The following is a 25,182-nucleotide window of genomic DNA, read 5'->3' as shown; positions in this document are numbered from 1 at the left end:
TTGTTCATGTATTAAATGATCACTCCTGAGGCAAACTGTCAGTTTTCATGTTGTGTTAATGGGACGAGTCTTTTTTTTCCAGTTTAAAGGAGAGCACTAGGTGGCGTTGGAACACTGAGGCCCCGTGATTGCTGGTTGCGTTCTCCTGATGAATATGGTCTCCTGATTCGCAGCATTCCAACATTCGGTGCTGGTTCCCTTGCACTTCTCTCTTGCTTGTTCTCCTCTCCCTGCATTGCACGTGGAGTACAACACGGAGAACATCTCTGCATTTGTTTGCCCTAAGCATATTTAAAAGCTCAATGACTATGTTGTGTGTGATGCTTTTGTTTGTGTAAGAAACCCACACATATTGTTACAATTTTTGAGCTGAGAGCCATTTTTAATTTTTTAAATTATTATTATTATTGTTATTTTGAGTGAGAAGCACACAAAGAGTGTAACATCCCATTTTGTTTTAAATTCATATGTACAAACCTGTCGTTGCTGTTTGACAGATGGCAGCAGAGAGTCAGTCTGACAAAATGGCGTCTGACATGGAAGGGCACATGGAGGAAAGGTGAATTCTTTCATGTGAAGAAAATGGCACCCGTTGATGCTCACTGACACTTGATGAATGTTTGTGGTGACCAACATTGGGAGCGTGCACAGTGAGGCAGTGGGTGGTGCATTTCAGCAATGGCAACATGGACAGTGGGTCACCTCCCCCAGTGCTGGTTTTTATGAGCACAACATACAGACTGTTGTTCATTGCTGGTAAAAACGCATAGCTCATGGTGGTGATTGTATTGAAAAATATGTTTTGTAGCTGAGAATTTTCTCTGTCAAACAGTGTTCTTGTGCTCTTTCTATCTGTTGTAGTTTGCATGGAAATAAATAGCAGGCATTACTTTCAGAGCGACCTGCATAGTTTTCCACAGAGCTGATATAGTCAGATTTTTGTATGGCTACATGGAACTTTCAGATCTTTGAGTATGTAAAATAAATCTATATGTATTCCCAGAAACACATTTGTAAATAGATTTTGTTAGTCTGCAAATTCTTCTCAGTGTAGCTCGTGCTGTTTAGGTAAAGCTTAATTTGAAAATTTGATGTATGGTCAAAGAATGAATCTTGGACAGAGTAATGGAGGGGCTGGAACTTGATCATTGAGGTCCCTTCCAACTCAAGCAAATCCACGATTCCATCAGTTTGCAGTGGCAGTTAAATGAGACTGCAAACTTGAATCTGTTACGAAGTCGTCATCAGTAGTAGGATCAGAGTTGCAGGTTTTTGTGTTTGCACTTTCTAAAGCTGGTGCTACCCTTTGCTACTTCTGCTTCGTAGTCTGAGGCTTTTCTGTTTAATAGAGCATTGTTACAAAGGGTTGTTTGGCATCTTCCAGATGTGGAAAATTGTTTTTAATCAAAACCAGGCTTACATAAATGTTTAGTATGTTTAAGGAATTTACTGCACAAGTTAAAAATCAGCCCATAAAACTTAATTGCTTTGCTCATCTTTGCAGCAGTCATATTGGCCACTATACTGCTGTAATAGAGTATAATAAAAGTCCTCCTCCTTTCTAAAATCAAATTGTATTCATATTTTCCAGAAGCAGCAAGTAATCAAATTTTAGATTTGTAGGCAAAATAAATTACCTGATGTTCTAGCAATAATAGAAGTGATTGCAGTGTGTAATTTAGAAGCTTTCTACAAAGGCAGGCTCTCAGTGATCGGGGTTTGTACAGTCTGGAGAACACAAGGCTCTGGGGAGACCTCGTTGCAGCCTTACAGTACTTAAGGGGGCCTAAGTGAACAATGAAAGGGACTCTGTCAGGGAGTGTGGTAGTAGACCAAGGCATACAAGTTCTAAATTTAGGCTCTTTTTTTTTTAAATAGACGTAAGGAAAAAGGTATTTACTATGGTGGTGAATTATTGGAAAATGTTGCCCTGCCCCTGGAAGTGTTCAGAGCCATGCTGAATGGGGCTCTGGGCAACTTGGTCTTGTGGAAGGTGTCACAGGGGAGTTGGAACTAGATGATATTTAAGATCCCTTCCAACAAAAGCCATTCTGTTTTTCACCTGTATGTTATCCTGTCGCTTTTTGAAGTATGGTCTTGATGGTAGTTACACTGCCATCACAGATGGAGTCATGTACAAAGCAGAAATAAGAGGATGGAGCAGGAAGGAAGAGGAATATCATAAGCTCCTGAATGTGGACCTTACCCATAACCAGATACGTCAGCAGTTCCACATTGCACTGCAGACAATTAAATGTAATGTCTGAAAGATTGAACTGGTCAGTTCACGCACTGGCAATAGCGTACCCATGGCCACATGAGATAATTGCAGTATAGACATAATCTTGTTTACAGACCCACATTTGTTTATTCTTCTGCCTAATTTAAACTGAATAATTTTCTTATTGCTTAGTCTGAGTAATGGCTGGCTCCTCTATAATGCTGCTGCCATTTACCAAAAGCAATCCTTTTATATAATAACTGCAGCAGGTTGGTTCAAAACTAAAAAACTAAATAGTTTTTGAAGAAAACTGCTTGTTGCTTCATCTAGTTCCAACTGTTATTAATACAATTTATTTAATTTATTTTCCAGTTCGTGTCTTGGAAGTTAAGGTTTCTCTCAGTGGCACAGTTTACAGTCACATTTTCTAGTAACACTGACAAATAAAGCTGCAGAGCATCTTTGAAACATTATTATTTTAGCAATATTCTCTTTTCTTGTTTTTTGTTTTTTTTTTTAATATTCTGCTTAATCTTTAATTTTAGATTGAGATAATTCCTATGTTTCTCCCTTGAACAAATGAGTAATTCTCAATTTTATTGTGTGAAATTTGAAGTTTTGGTCATTTGGTTACAGTTCTAAGTAATCAACAAATACGAAATATTAATCCACTCAAAGAAATAGCTGGAATAAGATTTCACCTATGCACATACTTCAGTTGCATGTGGCTTTTCATTATTCTGATGTGAGTCACATTGGCCCAAAGTACAACTGGCAGCAAGGTAACAGTGTGTGCTTTCAAATAGCAGTTTGAGGTTGTGTTTAATGGTTGCATGTGGTGTTGGTTTTTACTTGAAATGTTTTATCATTTTTGAAAGCCCACATTGGTTTAGTGAAAGACTTGTGGGTCCTTCTGGGTTTTCACTGGCTTTGTTCTACATGAATACCAGCTTCACTGCATCAGAAGGAGGAGGCAAAGTATCAGCATTGCAAAACAAACCCAGTTTTCTGAGTTAATTGTCTCTAACGGTATAGACAATCACTTGATGGCATTTATGCCAATCATTTCTGAAGCTATTGATTTTTATGTGCTCTACAATGCAATTAGCCAGTCTATTAAGATCAAGTGGTCTAATCTCTTTTTTTTATGCTTAAAAGAAGTGCTTAGCAGCAATTAGGGACTCCTTATTAATTGAACTTGTCCAGCTTTATTAATTGAACTTGTTTGACAGGCTGAAATGAAATGTTGCCATGATCTGTTTCTGGGACTATATTGTTGGTCAGTAGCAGAGCTGTGTTTTCTCAATATGAGAGTAATGAATTACAGAAAGCTGTAGGTTCCCTTTAAAAGTTATATCAGTCTTATATCCTTCGCCTTAGCATAGCCATCAACTTTTTTTTTTTTTTTCTTTTTTTCAGGTTGTTTTCTTTTGATTCTGTTTCATTTCTATTTTGACCTTAAATTGGTGTATTTCATGTTCCTTCTGACAACCTTTGGAGGGTAGAAGAGGCAAGTTCAGAGCCATGAAACTGCTTTGAGGATGTTCCCCTTCAGCGCCCACAGGCTTTGTCAGAGCTGCAGTGTGTTGAAGACTGACAAAGCACAGTCCAGTGGGAAGCAGACTTAATGAAGTTCTGTTCTGTAATAGATTCATAGATTCAGGGTAGAATTCAGTAGTTCTGGATTCTCGGAAACTATTGCATTCTGAGAATGCTAACACTTGTCCTTTTGTTTTCATGAAAGTAGTTTCATTTATGAGAAACTTTTAGATGAGATTCCAACTTGCAGTATTCCAGTGGAGAAGCTGGTGACACGTTAATGTCAGATCTGCATTTGTACTGGAGAGACAGAGCAGAGATGGAAGGAATGCTTTTTATTCAGGCTTCATTTTCAGAGTTTGGTAGTTAATATTACAGAGGTTGATATTTTTGTATGCCAGCAGAAATTAAAAGGAAACTTGTCTATACTGGTATGTGAGGATTTGAAGAAAAGATAATAACAAGGGGAAAAGAATCTCAGCATAAAATCTGGATTAGGGATGTTTCCTTTCATTTATGTCCTGTATAAATAACTTCCACTTGGCCATATCTAGAAAATTCCTCTTTTAGGCCAGTGAGACCGTTTATTTGAAGTCTTGCCTTCAAACAGAAGATCTGCATGTGGCTCTTCTTGGGTTGTTAGCACTTTGCTGGTCTGCTTTGCTTTTCCTTCAGGCCACAATTGCCTGTCCTTTTATGTGAGCTCTCTGCAGTATTATGCCAGAACCTTACATAGTCAGACTGGTTTTTGCTATAAAATTAGTGCAGGCAAGTGACTAGTGCTAACAGTAAAAGGTTTTTCTTACGAAATGGTGTTTTAAAAAAAAACAAACACCGTTCTTTCTAGTAATGAGCAATCTGTGTGTTCTTATATTTCATTAGTTATGTTTGAAAGTCAAAAGTTGTTGTCATTACCATAACAATATATTATTTTGGTTTTTAAGTTATGCGAATGAAATTGGAAGACAGATAATAAGGCTCTGCCATCCAGAGCTGTTCTCAGTAACTCAGAGGTCTGGTCCTTGTTACTTTTCTGTAGGTGTGGGTTGGTCTCTTAAGACACTAAAATCTGCGGCATTATTCTTCATGTTTCTTGTCCATCATAACCTGCAAAGCACTGTAGATTTTATTCCTAATTTCAAAAATTACTGTGTAAAGTTTCAGTAACCGAAACTCTGTTTTTCTTCCTTCTCTGTTTCTAATATTTGTCACTGTATGGAGAAGGGTGGAAGACAAACCTCTGACTTAACTAAAATTAATTTAAAATAAGAGCGATATCTGTGAAAGCTCCTGCTGGACAAGTAACATGTGATTTGAAGTAGGACTCTATTCTTACTTGTATAAAAATACTTTGTGGTTGTTAAAGGTCTGCTGCCTTTTTAATATTTACTATAAACTTTCTCATGAACTGGCATCTTTTTATGCAAAGATCTTTCTTCTTTCTTTCAGGTCCATTGGGCCTCGGATTTTGTTGAGAATGACATTAGGAGCAGAAATCACTAATCAGCTCAAGGCTTCTTCATACATAGCATCAGGCCGAAACCTTTTGAGATGGGACCTGTCACCAGATCAAATTAGAACAAGAACAGAAGAACTGATCAGGAAGACAAAACATGTATATGATGTTGTTGGGAAGCTTAATATTGAAGAAGTGACACATGAAAATACTGTACGGGCCTTGGCAGATATAGAAGTGGAATATGCAGGTTAGTGTACACTTTTGTGATTTTTTTTCTTCTCTAGAAATAAGCAGTGCCTATCTCAGTTGCTGTAGGATCTGACTGAGATGAGCAACTCAAATGTAACAATGGAAAGACTGACATATTCTTAATGGAGAAAAGGTGGTGGATGAGAATGGAGGAATTTTGTGAATGTTTTTTTCAATAAAAGAATACTTTACCTGCTCTCTTTTACTATATGGCCTATGAGGACTTGAAGCAGTGCAGGAGAGGTATTGGTTCTGTGATCGCATCTAGACTGTTGTGAATGAATTACCAAGACCTTCCAATATTCAGATGCAGTGTACGGTCAAACACGGGTCATTCAGTTAACTTGTTAATAATCTTCAGAGAAGGTGGGAACAATACAAATGTTTGTAGTGCCTTTGTTTTGGAAAATCTACAATACAGGGGTTGCATGTTTGTAGTAGTCTGTGTAATAAAATATCAAACTCTCTTAAGTTCTCTGAAATAAACTGCAGTTGCAAGAGGAGTTCTGAAATCAGGCACTTCAGCATGGAGCTCAGTCTTCATTACTAGAACGGAACAGCTTGTGGCACAAATTATAGTGTTATAATATTCGTCTATTGCTTTCACATTACTTAATTTCACAATTTGGTTACATCCAGTGAATTGACTGGAATTGATGCTGGCAGATAGGCTGACTAATCTTCATCCAAACAGATTCCTGCCAGATTCGGTTTTAATTGTATAAACGTGTTTGGTACAAATATCCTAAGATTTTCTGCCTATGTATAGACCTCCATGCTTTAAATCATATTAGAAGGCAAGTCTGTTTTATTCTGAATAAGCAGAGCCACAGAAACTCACATGCCTTGTCTGAGACGTACTTTTTTCTCCATGTTGCTGAGTTGGGTCATATCTAACCTTTTAATGCCATTTATCAAAGCTGTATGTGAAAATACCAGGACTTACTTCTGAAATAGCCCATGGCATATGATTTGTTAACACAGCAAGACTTTAGTTAGGATCTTGTATTTTTAGTCCCATTTATCCCTTTCACAGGTGCATGAAAAACACCATTCCCCCAGTAACTGGAGCTCATGATCTGTGGTGATGCACATTACAACAAGCCTTGCATTATCCTTAGAGGAAGCCAGAATTAAATTTGTTGTTTTGAACCTCAGTATTCTGAGAACAGGAGGGGAGAATAACGAGTTTCCAATGGTTTTCAAGTGGAACCATATGCCCATGTGCACATTCTGAGGGTTTCTGAAATACTAAGAGTAATCTAGATGCTTTGTAAACAACTTCAGAGTAAGTAAAATTTACTCTGTTTTACAGAGTTTTTACAACATCATCTTAAGATATCATTAATCTAAAACATCATTTTTGAGAGAGGAGAATGAAATTATAATTGACTTAAGTTAATTCAGCTAGTCAAAACAATCATTTCTATTTAGCACTAATATTCCTTAAAAAGATAAAGTATTTGTTTAGTAATGTTTTACTTTGTCTCAAAAGAATATTCTAAAAATATCAGTAGTTTACAATCTGTAGAATACATGATAACTTTTTGTTACCAGATTGTTTTCCCTTAAACGTGCAGATGAAGATGGTGATCTGACACTCCTCTCCTGCACCAGTTTAAGAATAACTTCAGGACAGATGGGTGTCTTTGGAAGGTTCAGAGTATTTTACTTTAGAAACTAGAAGCCTTTTTGCCAGCTATGAAGCATTGTCAGTCTTTCCTTGCAAATGTTATACTTTCCAAAAATCGTATATCCTATTTGTACAACCTCCAGTTGACTTCACAGAAATACAGAGGTGGTAGTTAGTGTTAGGTAATGGATTATTTTGGTGAAATGTTTATTTGTTATAATGTTATGCAGTTCTCCATGACTCATTATTTTATGTTAACTCATGTCCATCAAGCCTAATTTGAGCATCTGGTTGCTTTGGATACTTGTTTTGTTTTTTTTTACCTTCTATATATCAGAAGAGGGAGGGAAGTTTTCTTTGTTTGTGATGTTTCCAGCCTTCTAAGTTTTCACTGCCTTTTATTTAAACAGTGGAAAGAAGTATGTTGGATTTTCCCCAGCATGTCTCACCTGACAAAGAGGTACGCTTAGCAAGCACAGAAGCTGACAAAAAGCTTTCCAATTTCGATGTGGAGATGAGCATGAGAGAAGATGTGTTTCAGAAGATTGTTTATTTGCAGGTAAATTACAATAAAGGAACACTTTTTGAGATCCCTGTCACCCCTTAAATGAACCTTGTATTCTTCATCTGCACTGTTTACTTTGCAGTTCATATTTTCTTACAACTGGAAGAACATTCATGTTTTTTAAGTCTATCTAGTAACATTTAATATCCAGACCTGTAATTTAAAGATAATGCAGGGAAGCCATCGCATATGAACCAAAAAAACACCATGCGCATTTGTCCATGGTCCAAGTGTGAATCTTCCCTTTCAACCCTGCCAATTTTTAAACTGTTAGTGATGCTAATAATTTATAGGGTGCTCCAAAAGTAATGCCTGCTATGTATTTCCTTGAAAGTTAAAACAGGTACAAAGAGCGCAATAGCACTATCTGACAGTGCAAATTTTCATTTACAAAACACTCTTCTTCAACATAGTCACCACCGTGAGCTGTGCATTTTCACCAGTGATGAGCGAGAGCCTGCATACTGCTCTCGTAAAAAGCTGTACCAGTGGAGGTAGCCCACTGTCACCTCTGCGGAAGTGCACCACGCATGGCCACACTGTGCTCACATTCACTGTTGGGTCTCTGAGTGTTCACTAGATGTCAGTGAATGTCAGTGGGTGACAGTTTTTCTGCGTGGAGAAATTCAGTGGCACAGCTTTGCTTCATCTGCATTTCTATGACGAAATGCCTGACTGCTGCCATCTGTCATGCATCAACAAAATGTAACATGATATTGGTGGGAAGATTCAACTTCCTCTGCCATAGAACCAACACCCACCTCTGACATCGTGGCTGACTGAATAAAACAGGAGACATTACTTTTGGAGTAGGTCCCGTATACTGGAGACCTATTTCTTGATGTAATAGTCTGTACATTTTGCAGTGTTGAAATGGGAGCATGAGTAGTATTAGCAAGACCTTAGTAAAGTACATTTCAGTAGCACTGTCTTCTGTTTCTGTATTCTCCAGGCATATGTCTGGATGTTGTTATTCACATGTTTGTGTAGGTGTTTCATAGCGTCATTTTCAGTATCTCCTGGTATGTTTTGACAGACAGTGCCTTGTGTTGAGGTGTCTGTTACTGGAATCAGTAATGCTTAATATGTTATCTTATATTCTGCATTTTTCTCACCCCTCTGTATAGTATTCATGGATACGTGTAGGGCTAATCTACTGTATTTGTGTATTTGTCTCTTTTCAGTTTACAGGTATTTCTGTTAAAAGCTAGTGAAATTGATTGCTATTATTAATTAGTATTGCTTTCAGTTCAACTTCTTCATAAAATCTTTTTCATGTAATGCCTTCTTTGTTTTCCTTTCAGCAATATTTGACTTACGTAATAGTTACTGTTTCTGTTTAAATCTTCCATTAGTGTTTCTTAGATTGTACCTGGCTTAACTGCAGCATGCAGGAATCTTTAGTGTTCAGTTAGTGCTCTAGGGTAGTGACCTGCACTAAGATCTGGGCATATATCAACTTCATAACAACCATGAAAGTAGTAATAATACCTTTTTTCTTTAGAACAGCTGTGAAATTGCCAACAGTGGCAGACTGTGATAGTCTTGCTGTTTCCAAATAACAGTACTGTTCTTGTTAATTTCTACTAAACTTCTAACACCTTATCCTGTTGGAATCTCTTAGTTAAGAAGTCAGATTCCAGAGAGGAAAGGGATTTCAACAAGCAGAAATGTTTTACTACAATCTTTTCATCAGTTTAAAGAAGCTAGCAAAACACTTCGGCTAAATCAGGCTTTTCATCACCTCAGTGTTCTGTTATGGTTCCTGTATGATAGTTGAATTTCATGATCCAATTCAGGGGACAGTTTAAATGCAATGAAGAAAATGAGGCCCTGTGCACTTGCATATTATTTATATGTCACTCCACTAAAAGATGACTAAATATGCCACACTTCATTGACATCTGAGCGAGGACTAAACTTTCATTGTTTTAGCTTTATTTAGGAACTGTTGATGGTGGAAGATCCATAAAGTTTTTGTATTTAACTGGAAAAGGTAAAAAAAAAATGTAGCCTTTTTCCTTTCTGTGTATGTAAGGGGAAACATTCTTCATTGGTTTATGTTGCCAAATAGACCTACTCTTTAGAAAACTTTTATTTTGGCATCTTAAACCTGTTATAAAAGTGAATTTGGTGGGGAAGCTATCGTTTATAATCTTCTTACTCCTAACATCTGCACATGTTGGCTAGCACAGACATGCTTAAGAATGTTGCCAGTCTTCTCCACCCACGCATACTCAGGAATCCCAGCTTGATGTAAACAGCTGCTGCAGTTCACAGTATTCTAAGTTGGTTCTATTTCTTATTCTGCTTGAAGACTTCTTCAAAGGATAAGGTAGCATGGTTATTCAAAAACAAACAATGTGAAATGGTGTATAAAATCAACAACAGTGACCACTTAAAAACTTCTGGGAAATTCCAAAATTTCACGTGTGTAGTATATTCAGGATTAGCACTTCTGTTGCAGAGGTTGTACACTGAGCTGCAGGGAGCATCCTGACCAGAGAGAGCTACAGAGATGACTGCAGAGAATACTCAGCTCCTTGGTGCTCACGAGGGCTTGTCCTTATAAGATCTGATAGATCTTTCTGAATGTGTACTGTCCTTGATTTAAACACATCTGTAATGCAGATAAACTACTCAAAGGCTACTATAAGTACTAGAAGCTATTTAATACTGATCACTTAAAAGCATATGGAGAGGTATATAGTCATGTAGTCAAACAATCATTTAGTTTCCACTCCCTTTTACCCAAAATAATATCTTCCTCTTATTTAGTTTTATGTAGAAGGAACCAATATTCTCTGGATTTAAGGAAACAAGTCTGCTGTGTGGCAGTTCCATTTTTCAAATATGTGTGATATTGAGGCTGGGAAATCCTTCACAAGGCCTTATTAATTCTGAAACTTCTCAGAACCCCCTGTCCTTAAATGTTGCTATAGGAATTCATTTTTACAGAGAGTAGCCTGCTCTGCTTTTTTTTCATCACTCTATTTCTGAGCCTTCAGCACAGTAAACACAGTATAAATATTAATGGTCTGACTGTATCTGTATATTTCACCTCTACAATGTTGTACTTTTTCTGTCACACTAGTTGTAGCTGAAAAAGTCAGGTAAAAGTCCGTGGTGATTGGAAAAAAGGCAAAATCACTCCTGTTTTTTAAGAAGGGTAAAAAGGATGACCCTGGGTCCCACTGATCTATCAGTTTCACTTTGTTGCTGGGGAAGTTCGTGGAACCTCTTGGAAGTTGAGGCACAAGGAGGACAGGGAGTTGACATGGGAGAACACACATGGCAGCACCAAGAACAAATCCTGCTTGACCAACCTATTCACCTTCCGTGATAGCAGGGTGAGGGAGGTGATCCTGCCTGTCTGCTCTGTGCTGGTGAGGCCTCACCTGGAGTGCTGCATTCAGATGTGGAGTCCTCAGTACAGAAGAGACAAGGAGCTGTTGGAATGCATCCAGAGGAGGGCCGCAAAAATGATCCAAAGGATGGAACCTCTCCTACAGGGATAGGCTGAGTGAGCTGAGGCTGTTCGTCCTGGAAAAGAGAGGGCTTCAGGGAGATCTGATAACAGCCTTTTAGTATCTAAATGGAAGCTACAGAAAGGGAAGAGACAGACACTTTAGCAGGGTCTGCTGTAATAGGACAAGGAGAAATGGTTTCATTATAAATGAGTATAGCTTTATCGTGGATATAAAGAGAGTCTTTTGTAGTGAGATAGGTGACACATTGGAACAGGTTGCCCAGATCTGTGGGGGAAACCATGTCCCTAGAGACATTATATTATATACAACTGCACTAATGCTTAGTGGTTCTGCTGTAATGCTTCTGTGACTTGTGATTCTTTGCAGTGTAAAGGGAAGGCTAAACCATTCTAAGTGCTTACATGATTGTAAAACCAATCTACACTATTTTTTAGGTCTGTATACAGGGCAGTAGCAGAAGCAGATGTTGCTTATGTGCTGTCATGTAAGCTATTTTAAAATGGCATTTGGTAAACAAAATATCTATTTCAGAGTTGTCAATGCTATTAATTATCTCCCGGAATACAATCGGATTCTTAACTCTTATTTTTTTTATCATTACACAAGTTAATTTGCACTGACAGTTGTTAGTTGACACTTTTATTTTTCTGAGATGCTAGTCATGAATTAATTGTATGTAGGTAAGCAGGTGAGGTTGTTGTTAAGACAAGTCATAATTAATCCCAACAACTTCCTTTTTTAAAGGTGTATTTAAATAGAACATGTCCTTATTAGGAAGTGCTTTAGTTTGCATCTTGTTATAATGTTCATTCTTAGCTAGTGGAAAATAAAATTGTAATGTAAAATGCTATTTTATAGCAGTATTTACAACTTAGGATAAAATCACAATTTTCTGAATTAAATAGTTCAGCTTTAGTCAGTTGGAAGGAAGACCCTCATGACGTTGGTTGGTGTTCTGTTACAGCCAGTGTCTCGTCTGTTAATATTGGTTGCTTTAGAAAATGGTCATTCAAGAATCTGTAACTGCATAACCAGACACAGAAATACTGTTTTATTTGTTGCTATGGGTTGCTTTGACCTAGAGCAGATAGACCTATAAGCTTCACTTTTATGCTATTTGGAAATCTTCAGTGAACCCTAGAAGCATTTACTTTTTAAGATTTTTTTAAATTAATAATATTTTTTTTAATCCCTTCGATTTTTAAACTATGATACTACCTTACAGCACCAATTCCTGCAGGTTAATGATATACAGAAAAGCTACTTCTACATAAGGAACTTTAGTGTACTGCAATAATAATTAAAAGGGCTAGCTTTTATGACAGCGTCTAAATGTGCTACTTAGGAAAAGCGTACACAGAATATGCCTCTGTTCCTGCTTCTGACTGAGATATTAAGTAAAAGAAAATTTCATGCTACATCAATATGAGAATAAAATTATATGGAACAACTTTTTGGAAAATCCTTCGTACTATAATTCATGATAGTGCATTGTTTGTATGGTGCCTACAGGAAAGATGGGGAGGAAATGTTTTTAAGGGAGTGTAGCAACGCAACAAGGGCTGATGGCTTTAAGCTAAAAGAGGGTAGAGTTAGATTAGATATTAGGAAGAAATTCTTTACTCAGAGGACAGTGAGGCGCTGGCACAGCTGCTCAGAGAAGCTGAGGATGCCCCAGCCCTTGGGGTGCTCAAGTCCAGATTGAATGGGGCCCTGGGCAGCCTGAGCTGGTGGGGCAGCCTTGCCCACAGCAAGAAACTGTTGAGACTGGATGATCTTTAAGGTGAGTTCCAACTTGAGCGATTATGTGATTCTGTTCAAACGCTTCTAAATCCTTTGTATGTTTATCTCACTGTATTGTAAATTAAATTATTCTGTGCTGTCATTTCAGCAAACCTGCAATCTTGAAAATGTAAAGCCTGAAACAAAGCGGTACCTAGACAAATCAGTTCAAGTGGGAAAAAGAAATGGACTCCATCTTCCTAAAGAAGTGCAACATGTAAATATGGTTCTTAGTTTATAAATTAAAGGGCAAATTGTTGAAGAGATTATATTATTCTTGTGTAACAAGTGTTTGTGCTTCTTGTCTCGCTTAATTACGGCTCTGATCTTAACTGTTCTTAGTTCTATGTCCATCCTTTAAACTTCAGTTATAGTAAGTTTTTAAAATTGATTTGTTGGACTCCCAACACCCTTTTTTTTTTTTTTTTACTGTGGAAGGTTATCTGGAAGTTTTGCTTTATCTTCAGATTACAGAGGCTGTCTAAATTACATTCATAACCAAAAGGCTTCTCAGAAACATTAATTGTGACTCCAAGCTTCGGGAGCACTTATGTAGTAATTCTTATAAAGTCACAGTGGTGCTGTCAGAGAACTTGCTTGTTTGCACTCACAGTCCCAGTCTCAGCTGAGAACACATTTGAAATTGTTGGAGCACTGGTCTCAGCCTCGGGCTCATTGGCAGCTAGATTACTCAAGACAAAAGAAAGGTAAAAAAGAGCTCAGGGGCAAGAGAGATGTATTACTGCAATGTATTATTAGCCAGTGGCAGTATTCAGTAATAGTAATTGCCAGTTGATTTTTTTTCCCACTAATTTTAGTTTATACCCAATATAGGAAATAATGACGATGAAGAAAAAGTTAAGTGAGCTGTGTATAGACTTCAACAAAAACCTGAATGAGGAAAATATGTTTCTTGTATTTTCCAAAGAAGAACTTGGTGAGTACTATGCCTGCATTGTGCCTTTTCTTTGCCTTCCAGTATTGCAGGTATTCTTTTATTGGTCCACTGATGATGGCTAGATAAAAAGAAATTCCAGCTGTATTACATTCTTACTTCTTCCCCAAAGAAAGTTTAGAATTACAATTTGCAGATGTTTAAAATTCCTTTGTGGACCTGTGCTTGAATAAAGTTGGGATATCTGCCCCACCTTTTCATTTCTGTAACATTACTCATCTTTGCTTCTTTTCTCATTTCTCCAATATCAGGCAATCCAGAGTGTGTTATGTTCTTTACAACTATCTGAATAACTTCTCTGTCATGCAAGATGTTTAAGCCACTGAAATAATTTAAATCAATCTAGAAGTCATAGAATCATAGAAGGCTTGGGTTGGAAAGGACTTTAATGCTCTTCCCCTTCCAACTGCTGTGAGCAGGGTTGCCACCAGATCACGCTGCCCATCTGGCTTGGCTTTGAATGCCTCCAGGCATCCATCGGGCATCCACACTTTCTATGGGCAACATGTTCCAGTTTGTCTCCACCCTCTGAGTAAAGAGTTTCTTACTTGTATATAACCTAAACCCATTTCACATATATAACCTGAACCCATTTCACATAACAGAAGACTTAGTGATGCATTTCTAGGGAGCATAGCATAAAATATAATGCAAGATACTTTCTCATGTCACGATTTATTTTCATCTGATATCTTTAAATTTTTCTCTTTTGCTCTCCAGTAAAGCATTTCAAAATTTATGTTGCTTAGCATAGCTAGTATTAGGAAATAGTAGCATTAATAGTATGAAAAGGCAGAAGAATTGTGTTTCTGTTTAAACTCCTGTTATCAAATTTGGTACCAGCAAAACAAATGCAATAATGCAAGGAAAAAAAAAAAGAGGTGAGTAGATAATTCTGGTAAACATTCTTTATTAAATTGTGTTCTGCAGAAGGCCTGCCTGATGACTTTATTAAGAGTTTAGAGAAGACTGAGGAGGACAAATATAAAGTAACATTAAAATATCCTCACTATTTTCCTGTTATGAAGAAGTGCTGCATTTCAGAAACCAGGAGAAAAATGGAATCTGCCTTTAACACAAGATGCAAGGAGGTAAATTGTATATTGCCTTTTTTTACAGAGTAACAACAGGGTTGAAATATAGAGCTAAACATTCAGATGTTACATTTGAACTCTATGTATTGTCTAGTACTGTGAAATTAAAACCTGTTAGTATGTTCTTCAACATTTCCTTGCTTCACATGTGTGTGTACATATGGATCATAAAATGTCAGTGGGTGCTGTTGAAATACGTGGCGTTTTGAGAAAATGATGACTTTCTCTACAGAGTTGTGTGGTCACTTGCTTGCACTTACTTCACAGATGGTGCTGTCAGAATATAGCTTCTCTAGACCTTCAGATTCTTCAGAATGGCAGAGATTATTTGAATGCATTTTAATTATGAAACGCAATTAAATGTGAAATTAATACACCGCATCTTGAGGAAGTCTTTAATTATATGTTAAAAAACCCTAAAATTTTTTAAAAGATTCATTTGATTAAATTTATCTATGGAAATATGCCTTATTGAAAGAAGAGAGGATTTCACAAACAATTTGTTTGATGCTGATGAGAGAAACCTAAATAGGTACCAAAATAATGAAAAGGCTAGAAAAGATAGAAGTGTCTTTCAACAGGCAATTGTACCAACCATTCATTAGAGAACAAAGTCAGATTTGTGCTTTTGTATTTGAAGTGCTGTGAAATGTGAACACAAGATAAGATGACACCAACAGTTGTAAGTCAGGACACTTAAAGAGGCATGCTGTTGTAACTAGGGGGCAACTTCAAATTTGTTACATTATACGTACCTTGATTTTTGTTGTTTTATTTTTTCCCTGAGAAATCTTGTTTTTTCTAGAAATCAGAGTAACACAATTATGCTTTTAGCTTCTCAGGGATCTTCTACAATGTCTAGGCCAGGACTGGGGGCTTTTGTGTTTCAGATCCCTTTCTGGCTGCTATTGTCAGAACATGGACAAACAAGCAAATAAGCTTTGAATATCAGCACAGTAGCTTTGCAGCCTGTCCCAACCACTAACAAGCAATTAAGAATTTTGTCAGGTCTGTCCCTGTCATCTTTTACATTTAAATGATAAAGAAAATAAGTAAAATTTTGCAACAGTCAGGGATTTGTTACCCTTAAAACAAGTGGTATATCTTTTGATTAATTGGAATAGATTAATTGTACTAGGGAGTGTAGTGGCTTGGATTGACTTGAAAACTAGATGTCCATCTACTTACAATCAAATCTTTGAAAAATTACAAAAATCTAGCTAAGCTTATGTTTTTTTATATTTATGTTTTAAAGTGCCTTATTATATATGTTTCCTATCTGTTATGATTGCAGATATTATTCATGTAATTTAGATTTAGAGGTAATGTAGATTTCCTGGTTTCATTTCACAGACTTGCCTGCTTTCTTTTTCAGGAGAACACCAAAATTCTTCAGCAGTTGCTTCCACTAAGGGCAAAAGTAGCAGAGCTGCTTGGTTATAATACACATGCCAACTTTGTTCTGGAGGTAAACACTGCAAAGAGCACAGATAACGTAGCAACCTTCTTAGGTTTGTTTTAATTTATAAATGATCTTCTTGCATTTGCTGTGGCAGCATGGCTCCTCAGTAAAGAAACATTGAAACACATGCTTGGCAATAGTATCTATCAAATTTAGGTGGAAAAAGAGCTCTAGGGCCTCTGGTCACCTTTTCTTTTTATATCATAGCTGTACAAATTGCTACAAGGTATGGAAGTATAAGATAAAATTCAGAAAGTAACTGCTTTATGGCAGCCAATATAGAAAAGCTGTTACCATTCTCCGCTGCAAAATGCAGTTATCTTAATTTGGAACCCGAATAACAGGTGCTATTGAGGTGTATTCTCTCAGTTCAGAAGGCTGCATCACAGTTGCAGGTTTTCATTCCCTTTGCATTAGCTGCAATTTGTTGTGCCCATGTAGTCTTAAGTGTTTCTTTCTGTGCATTGATACAACAGCAATGAGTATAATGAAAGATCTGAGGGTGTGATGATGACAGTTCAGCGAACTCTATAAAATAAATTAAATCAGGAATGACTTGACTCCTCTGAAGACAAAAGCTCTCCAATGGAACTTGATGTGAAAACTGAGATACTTTGACAGTAGTGCAGATTTGTATAGCCATCCTGTTGATTTCAGGGCACTTTTATACATTTTAGTGAAGAAGATTGTATATTTAGATATAGCATAATATCAAAACCCCCAAAACTACTTTATACAGCAATAAGTTGTTTGGTGATAGTGTTCTTTTTGTTTGTTTGTTTTTTGTTTATTTTTATGGCAATAAGGAGGTTCAAATGCATCTCTTCCTTTACCTTTAATTCTTTCTCATTTCTCACGTTATGCTGTGGCAATACCAATTATACGTGTATTTATAAATTAACTTAACCTTTGTTTTGATTTGTAATTGTTAAAATTGCCTGAGTATTACAATACGTTTACAGTATCTAAAACACTTTTCAATCTGGTGTATTTTTGTAATTCTAAGTATATATCATTACACTGTGTGGTTTTTTTAATTTGTTTTGAAGCTGATGTTCCTCAAAATGTCATGGTTATTGTGGTGACTTCAGCTTTTTACAAGATGACATATGTTTTTCTAATCAAAAATATTTTGTGGTAATTTTGATAGAGGGAGAACTTTCATCAAATTGTCAGCTTTAATTTAGTAATTTTGATCGATCTTCAGCCACAAGCATGGCAATATAGTTTGCTATGGTTTGTTCATATATATTCATGTTTTAAATCAATGTTCATAAGTTGATCTTGTGGCTCAGAGGAAAATCTCCTGTTTTGCCCTATGACATATTCTGAATTTAGTGTATTTGGGGCTGCAAACCATTAGTATTTATCAGTCATGTACAAGTATATAGTGCCTTGTAGTCATACCAGAACAGCATTGCTAGTACTTAAATTTTACCCTCCATATGCCATGACAGACCATTAATCTCAAATCCTATAGAAAAGTGTCTGGTAGTTTAGAAATATTCAGAATACAATAAACATAGCAAACATAGCATGTACTTCAAGGGAGTTTCAGTAAACTTAAGCATTTTGCTCTCAATGTATTGTTTTCATTGTGCTATAATCCTTCCTTGTCCAAGAAAATCTATATTGGAAGAAGTGGGGGTCAATAAGTGTAATAAACAGTGGCTGTGGTAGAAGTGTAGATAGTTATCATCTAGCCAAGAGCTTTTGGTTTATTGCTGTTTAATAAGAACTGTAGCTAGAAGTAGATCAGAATCTGATTTTAATTGATCTCAAAAAAAGTCTTGGAATCCCTTGTTGCACTTCCAGTAACTAACAGTAGTAGCATTTGGCTGCTTCTGCGGAAGCACTCTGAAAGAACTGAGGTTAGCTGGGGTAAAATACAAAGCTTCAAGCACATGTGTCAAGTACTGTTTTGTGTGTCAAGTGTTACTCTCCATTTTTTGATGTCTTTGAATAAATCTAAATTTACCAAAACTCTTCACAGTATGGCTAAGCCCCTCTGGATTTATACAATGTTTGCAGTATGTCTGTATTAAAACTCTTTCAGACAAGAAAGCAATTTGCTTTCTGTTCATCAGCAAAAAGGAAATTCGAGTATACATTTAGGGACATGTGCTTAAAGTTATGTTACATAAATGTGATTGTGCGTTATAAGAGCATACGTTATAATAAGGAACAAGCTGATTTAAAGGCAATCTTTGTTTCAGATGATTTGAGTAAGAAGCTAAAGCCGTTGGTTGAGAAGGAAAGAGAATTCATTCTAGACTTGAAGAAAAAGGAGTGCCAAGAGAGAAACTGTGATTATGATGGAAGGATCAATGCGTGGGATCTTCATTATTATATGAACAAAACAGAAGAGCTGAAGTACTCCATAGATCAAGAGAAGCTGAAAGAATACTTCCCAATTGAGGCTGTTACAGAAGGCTTATTGAATATTTACCAGAAGCTGCTTGGACTTGTATTTGAGCGAGTAGAAAGTGCTCATGTTTGGCATGACAGTGTTACTCTTTATACAGTAAAGGACAGTTCAACGGGAGAAACATTAGGGCAGTTCTATTTGGACCTTTACCCTCGGTAATTATTACTTAGCATTTTACATATATGTTTATAATGGAACTTGGTTTAGTGGGTTACTTTTGTGGGTGAAATTAAATACATTGGGAAGTAAATATTTGTTCCACTGGTGAGACTATTGCTGTTTTAATTAAGTTGTCCTTTTAGATAGTTTACTTTGTCTTTTTTTTTTTCTTTTTTCTTCATTACTAACATATTCACTTTTTGAAGCATGAAAACTTTGTTCATTTTGTGTAGTATTGTTGACTTGTCAGTTATCTACCATTTCTCTTTTTTTCCTTTCTAACTAAAATACCATGTTTGCCTTCTCTATGTTTTAACTGTTCAGATCAGTTGTGTTCCTCTCTGGTCACCATTTATTGTCTCTCCCATTTTCTCTTTAAACTTTGTATGCCTGTTGTGTAGTCAGTTCTCTTAACTGCTAAAGAAGGTGTCAAATAGATCAAGACCCAGACAAGGTTCCTGTTGAGCACACCTTGAAGTGTACTTCTAGGTTAATTTGCATTGTTCTTTTGCTGTTTGCAGCAGGATCTGTGTTCCATCAGAGGTTAAGAGAGCTGACTAATATGACAAAATTTATTCTCAGCTATTTCAGCTCTGTCTATTTCTTGATGGTTTTTAATTTCTTTTTTAGTAATTGATATGTTTGTGCATTTTGTAAAAGTATAAATTTACTGAAGACTTCTCTGGATAAAGAAAATTACTGGATACAGTAGTATATATTTCTTTGCTTTAAAAGTAGGCACAGATTTTCTGCTTTACTATTCGTCCTTTCTGAATGTAATGTGAATTTCTAAAGACATCTGTTATTAAGGCCTTTCTGCCTTTACTACCCCACTGTCTTGTATCCAGGGCAAAAGTTTCAAAATCATTCTTCCTTAAACTTGGATCACACTGCAGATTCTTTAAACTGTATTCTTTTGTCTCTTGTAATGAAAGGAAAGTTACTGCTTCAGAGAATAGAACATAGTCCTCTTTGTTACAGTGTTTATGAGTAGTTCAAAATAGAATTGGCATCTGAAGTATATATAATTTGAGTAAAAATCAAATTGTCAATGCTGCTGTGAATCTTAAAATAGAACCTTCTGTTCTTAAGCAGAATCTTAAGCCTAGTGACTCATAGAAGACATAATAAATTTGTATGGTCATCCTAATGAACAGACATAACTTCTTCATTTAAAACTTTAAAGAGAAACCAGCTCTTTTCCTTGTTCTGGTGAGCAGGATTGTGATTTTAAGATAATTTCTGAAATATTTTCTTGTACAGAGAGGGAAAGTATGGGCATGCAGCATGCTTTGGTCTCCAGCCTGGCTGTCTTCTCTCTGATGGCAGCAGAATGATGTCTGTAGCTGCTCTGGTAACCAATTTCACAAAACCAGGATTAGATCGTCCATCACTGCTGCGACATGATGAAGTAAAGACATATTTCCACGAGTTTGGTCACGTAATGCATCAGATATGTGCACAGGTTAGTGATGTTTCAGTTCCAATTTTCATACATTTTTCATAGCCTCAAAGCAGCAAGTAAGTTTATTTTTGCAATTTTATAATTTTAGCAAAGTGTATATATGTGGGAGATGAAGAGGTCATCTCGGCCTCATTGAATGTCGACTCACTGATAACAGGGCTCTGGAAAGGAATGAGAAGGTCTGAATAAACAGGGGTGTTTTGTGTATAAGCATAAGATAAGCTCTCTGCTTGATATGGATCTTGCTTTCTAGCCAATGGATTGTTAGTGGAAATGTACTGAATGTGCGTGTTAGAATATAAAAGTCTTGCTTAGAAGCAGGGCTAAACAAGATGACAGAAATACATAACACGATGCAGGTACACATCATGCTCATGGTCATCACAGCAATAAAAGAATCTTCCTGGCATGAGAACCCTGTGTTGTGACGCTAACTCACGACGTGTATACTTTTTTTTGTTTATATTTGAAGGTGACCAGTTGCTTTGTCTGTTATTGATTTCCATTTCTAACAACACAGCAGTGAAAACACTTTTCCAAAAACATTTTTAGAAGAGCATATAGTTTTGCATTTGCACCATGTGGGTATTAAATAGATCCATGTGTAAGATAGAGAAGGCGCTCAGTTGTGATTTTGTTACAGCTGTCTGATGTCGTTTTATCACTCCTTGTCGCATGATAGATATCAGAAACAAACAAAAAGTCTACTATGCTTATTAGTGCAAATGATTTATGAATTCATACAGTTATGTCCTTGCCCTCCCGTGCTTTTGTAGTACACTTGAGAGCTATCATTCTTCCTGTGAAAAACATAAAGCAGGTCTTGCCTAATCCACTGTGTTTTCTGTTCTCACATCTGACTATCAGGGTTCTCACTGTCACCAGAAAAAATTGAACCTGTTTGGCAGATTTTGCACCAAGGTATCAATAAAGTTATAAAATCTCCTTCATCATTTTTCCATTCTTCTGTCAGAATTAGTTTTAAATACTGAATTTGTTGTCGGGCTAAGGAAAACTTCGTATTTCAGAAACAAAAGGCAAGTTGCCATGCTTATTCACTTAAATAGTTACCTAATTATCCACAAAATCCAAATGCTGTGTAGTGTTGCTATGGTCTTATCTATAAAACAGTGCCATTTCATAGAATCAGAGCAGTATAATGTACTTTGGATTTTGATTATGTCCTCAATCCCAGAACCTGGGTCTGTAGAATAAGCAAATAGACACATACAAATCCACATAATAAATCTAGAATTAAACAAGTGATGCTCAAACACTTTTAAGAGCAAGTAGCTAGGCGTTCACTTATATTTTTGCATCTTGAAAGTGATGGTAATGCGATCATCTCCACCTGAAGGGAGTTCAGAAATCAAGAAATAAATCGAGAAATAAAACCTGTTCTTTTTTCTCAATTACATGAAAGGTGTTTATGCATTAGATGCATTCAGCATTACTGCAAAATTCTGGTAACCAACAAAGATGTCCCTGGGTATTGCAGCCTCGGTGTGCACATATTCCTCCACTTGCTGAAAATTGCACATAGGTCAGGGGGCTTTCTTTCCAATTGTCTTTCACTGTTGTGCTGTCCTCTGTGTACACTTCTACTGTGCTCACTGCTGCTGTGTTTTATGTGAATAATTTAATGGATTAATACATACACCAGCAAATAACTTCTCAGTCGCACATAGGAACATCCTGTGCTCTGGGATTTTCATGTGCAAAGCAGTATCTTGTTTCATTTACTGATTTATTTTTTAAGCATGTTAAAACTTAATGTTTAAAAAAAATATAGGGGGATCTGGCTGAGTGGGAGTCTGTGAGCAGCTGGTAAAGGTCAGTGTTTAGAGGGCAGTAATGTGCTGGGAGTGTTTGAAATATTAGGGTAGAGACAGGATCTTTGTATGATGTTAGGGAGGGACAAGTAATCAAGTACCTGAACCAATATATTTTCTTTTTTTACTGGAGTAGTACAGTTATGTTTGAGTAAATGAGAATGGCCAACAAACTCCTGCGCTCCTCCTTGTCTTTTACTCTAGCTGCTTCTATCACTAGTTTATTTCTATTTAATGGCTCTTCACTTATCTTTGTGTCTACTGCAACTGTAGGAAGAAGGGCTAGCCTGTTACAACCTTAGGTTTGAGTTATCAACAGGTGTAAATGAAAGCAAATATTCTTCTTTTCTCCTGTTCTGATATGCATGTGACATAGCCATCAGTTCAATGTGTGCCCTAATATTATGCATGATTTTTTTTTTTTTTGGTAGCCAGTGTAAAGTGTAATGAAATAAGAGAAAAATCTGCAGTGTGCTTGGCTTTCGAAGTGAATGACTGTCAGTTCTGGGGGACCTTTCATGGCTAAAGCTGCTAGGGTTCATTTATTTCAGGCCACATATTACACACTCAAAAATAGTGCAGCATGTTAACTATATGCTTTACAAATGAAGACAGTCATGAGAGAAAACTTGATAGCATAAATTGGTCATGTAAAATCTGTGAATGGGTATGTTAGACTGCAATACAATAAACAATTTTACAAGTGTATTATTGAGTTTATTTTTTTACTCTAAGGTAGTATAACACAATTTTATAACAACTGACTAATCTTGTCACTGTCATAAGAAAGCATGGGAATATTTCTGTAGTGGTTATAACCTGAGAGGTGAAAAGAATAGTGCTAAAAAATATTGATGTAGAGAATCACTATCAGAGAATGGAGTAAGCAACTTCTACATCATCTATTTTGTTGCTTTTTAGTTGCCTAATATATATATTTGTATATTTGTCCTTCTTTCTTTGAAGTTCAGAATCTTATTTTAATTGAAACACTGAAATTCCAATGTCTGAAATTTTGTGTTCTTCTAGAAATCTTGGTTTCTATTTTGATTTGATACAATGGCTTTTCTTTTTAGACTGATTTTGCCAGGTTTAGTGGAACTAATGTGGAAACGGACTTCGTAGAGGTACCTTCACAGATGTTTGAGAACTGGGTGTGGGAAAAAGAACCACTGCAGCAAATGTCAAGACATTACAAGGATGAAAGCCATGTTGCAGATGCTCTCCTTGAGAAATTAGCTGCCTCTAGACTGGCTAATACAGGTACCTGTTTCTCTCACACAGTGTATGTGAAAAAAATGAATAATGTTTAAAAATTTGGTTGGAAACTTTTGAGAAAACACCCTCTGTAAAACATAACAAGCCCATTACTTTTCTTCTTTATGTACACTATCTCTGTCAGTGCTATTAAGTGAGCACTTTAAACCAAAAAGTTCAGTTCATTGCCTTAATAATTCCTGAGTTTATTTGCTTGATTTGCTTACAACCACTAATAAAGGCTGTTCTGATCTATACCACTGCATGCAAGAACAGCAGCAGCTCTGGTTTTTCAGGCTTATCCAAAGGACTGATATACCTCTACAGTTTCCCCAGTGTTAACTTTTTTACCCCAGCAGCTCCATTTATTTAATGCTGGGTGAGAGAGTCTTGTTTTTCCAGTTTTTTCTAGTAGCCCCAGGCAGACACTGTGCATTATTAGTAGAGAAGTATTAGATTTTCTGCATATATATAATAGATTTCATTTGCACATGTTATTTGATATAAATGAAAGTTGCTTGCAGGTTTACTAAGTCTGTTTACATACCTGATACAAGAGGTGTTGCAGCCTTTCATTGCTCAAACAGCCTCTTAACTTCTGAATCCAGAGTCATAACTCTGTGTTCTCCACTTCAGTAGGTACACTGTGCTCCCAAATTGAGGTCCCAGTTCTGTTGTCTTTCCACAGCTTGTCTCAATCTCTATCTCAAGATTAGCAAGATTATTCCAATGTTATTGCCCATCATCTCATTATTATTCTATCCCTCTTATCACTGTCCTCGTAATCAGAGGTCCCCCCAAAGCATCATTTATTGTGCAGTTTATGTCATTAAAGCACTGCTGTTTATTTCATACTTCTTCCCTGTCCTGAACAAGGAGTGCCCATCCTTCCAGCTTGTACAGGTGCTGCAACTGCATAAACATTTTATGTAGAATAGAGGTACACATCTTGTAGCTTCTTCAAAATAGCAGAGCCTAAAGCAGCAGCTGTTCTTGCTATTCTTTGCTGTGTATTGGGCAGTGTCATTACATGCACTGTGCAAGCCCTCAATGAGATTGTATCTAGAACCAATGACAGCTGAGGACACAATTTTAAATACTGATACTTGTTTTTAAAATACCTGCTTTTATTAGTCTTTGATCCATGAGAAAAGTAATGCTTGAGCATATGGACCTTGTAATGGTCATTCAAAAATATTCGTCTCTACAGTTTCTTCTCTCTTTTTAGCTGACACATTTGGATAGAAATGACATAACTCAAAGCTTTTTCTGAAATTAAAATTCTAAAAATCTAGAATGCTTATTGTGATCTTTGAATGAAAGGTGCTAAAGAAACTTCAGCTCCTTTGGTGTTAGTTAACTGAATGTTCTTATTCCATCAGGTCTTTTAACCCTCCGCCAGATTGTTTTGAGCAAGGTTGACCAGGCGCTCCATACAAAGCCATCTGTTGACCCAGGAGATGAATATGCCAAATACTGTATGGAGATCCTAGGAATTCCTGCAACCCCAGGTATATTGGTACAGTGTGCCCAAATGCCTTATTTAAATATGCCTTCCTCATTATGCCCAAATGTCTTCCTTAAATATGCT

The 25,182-nt window shown here is 36.6% G+C and overlaps 1 protein-coding gene across 3 annotated transcripts in view; it reads left to right on the top strand.

Moving 5' to 3' along the window:
* The window catches only part of NLN (neurolysin), a 34,317-nt gene that overhangs the window by 5,012 nt on the left and 4,123 nt on the right, over nt 1–25,182 (top strand). For 2 of the 3 annotated variants that reach the window (XM_015848533.2, XM_015848532.2), the window contains exons 2-11: nt 5,210–5,466; nt 7,512–7,660; nt 13,049–13,156; nt 13,774–13,876; nt 14,825–14,985; nt 16,364–16,499; nt 18,667–19,033; nt 20,301–20,502; nt 23,411–23,597; nt 24,974–25,102. In XM_015848533.2, coding sequence (XP_015704019.1) covers nt 5,210–5,466; nt 7,512–7,660; nt 13,049–13,156; nt 13,774–13,876; nt 14,825–14,985; nt 16,364–16,499; nt 18,667–19,033; nt 20,301–20,502; nt 23,411–23,597; nt 24,974–25,102 — 1,799 coding nt within the window. Of the gene's footprint in view, nt 1–5,209; nt 5,467–7,511; nt 7,661–11,080; nt 12,941–13,048; nt 13,157–13,773; nt 13,877–14,824; nt 14,986–16,363; nt 16,500–18,666; nt 19,034–20,300; nt 20,503–23,410; nt 23,598–24,973; nt 25,103–25,182 lie in introns of those variants that run through there. The other variant, XM_015848534.2, reaches the window with a different exon arrangement.

The sequence above is a fragment of the Coturnix japonica genome, chromosome Z (assembly GCF_001577835.2).
Source record: "Coturnix japonica isolate 7356 chromosome Z, Coturnix japonica 2.1, whole genome shotgun sequence".
Lineage (NCBI taxonomy): Eukaryota > Metazoa > Chordata > Aves > Galliformes > Phasianidae > Coturnix > Coturnix japonica.
Note: the sequence above shows the minus strand (reverse complement) of the source record. Positions and strands in the feature narration are given on the sequence as shown.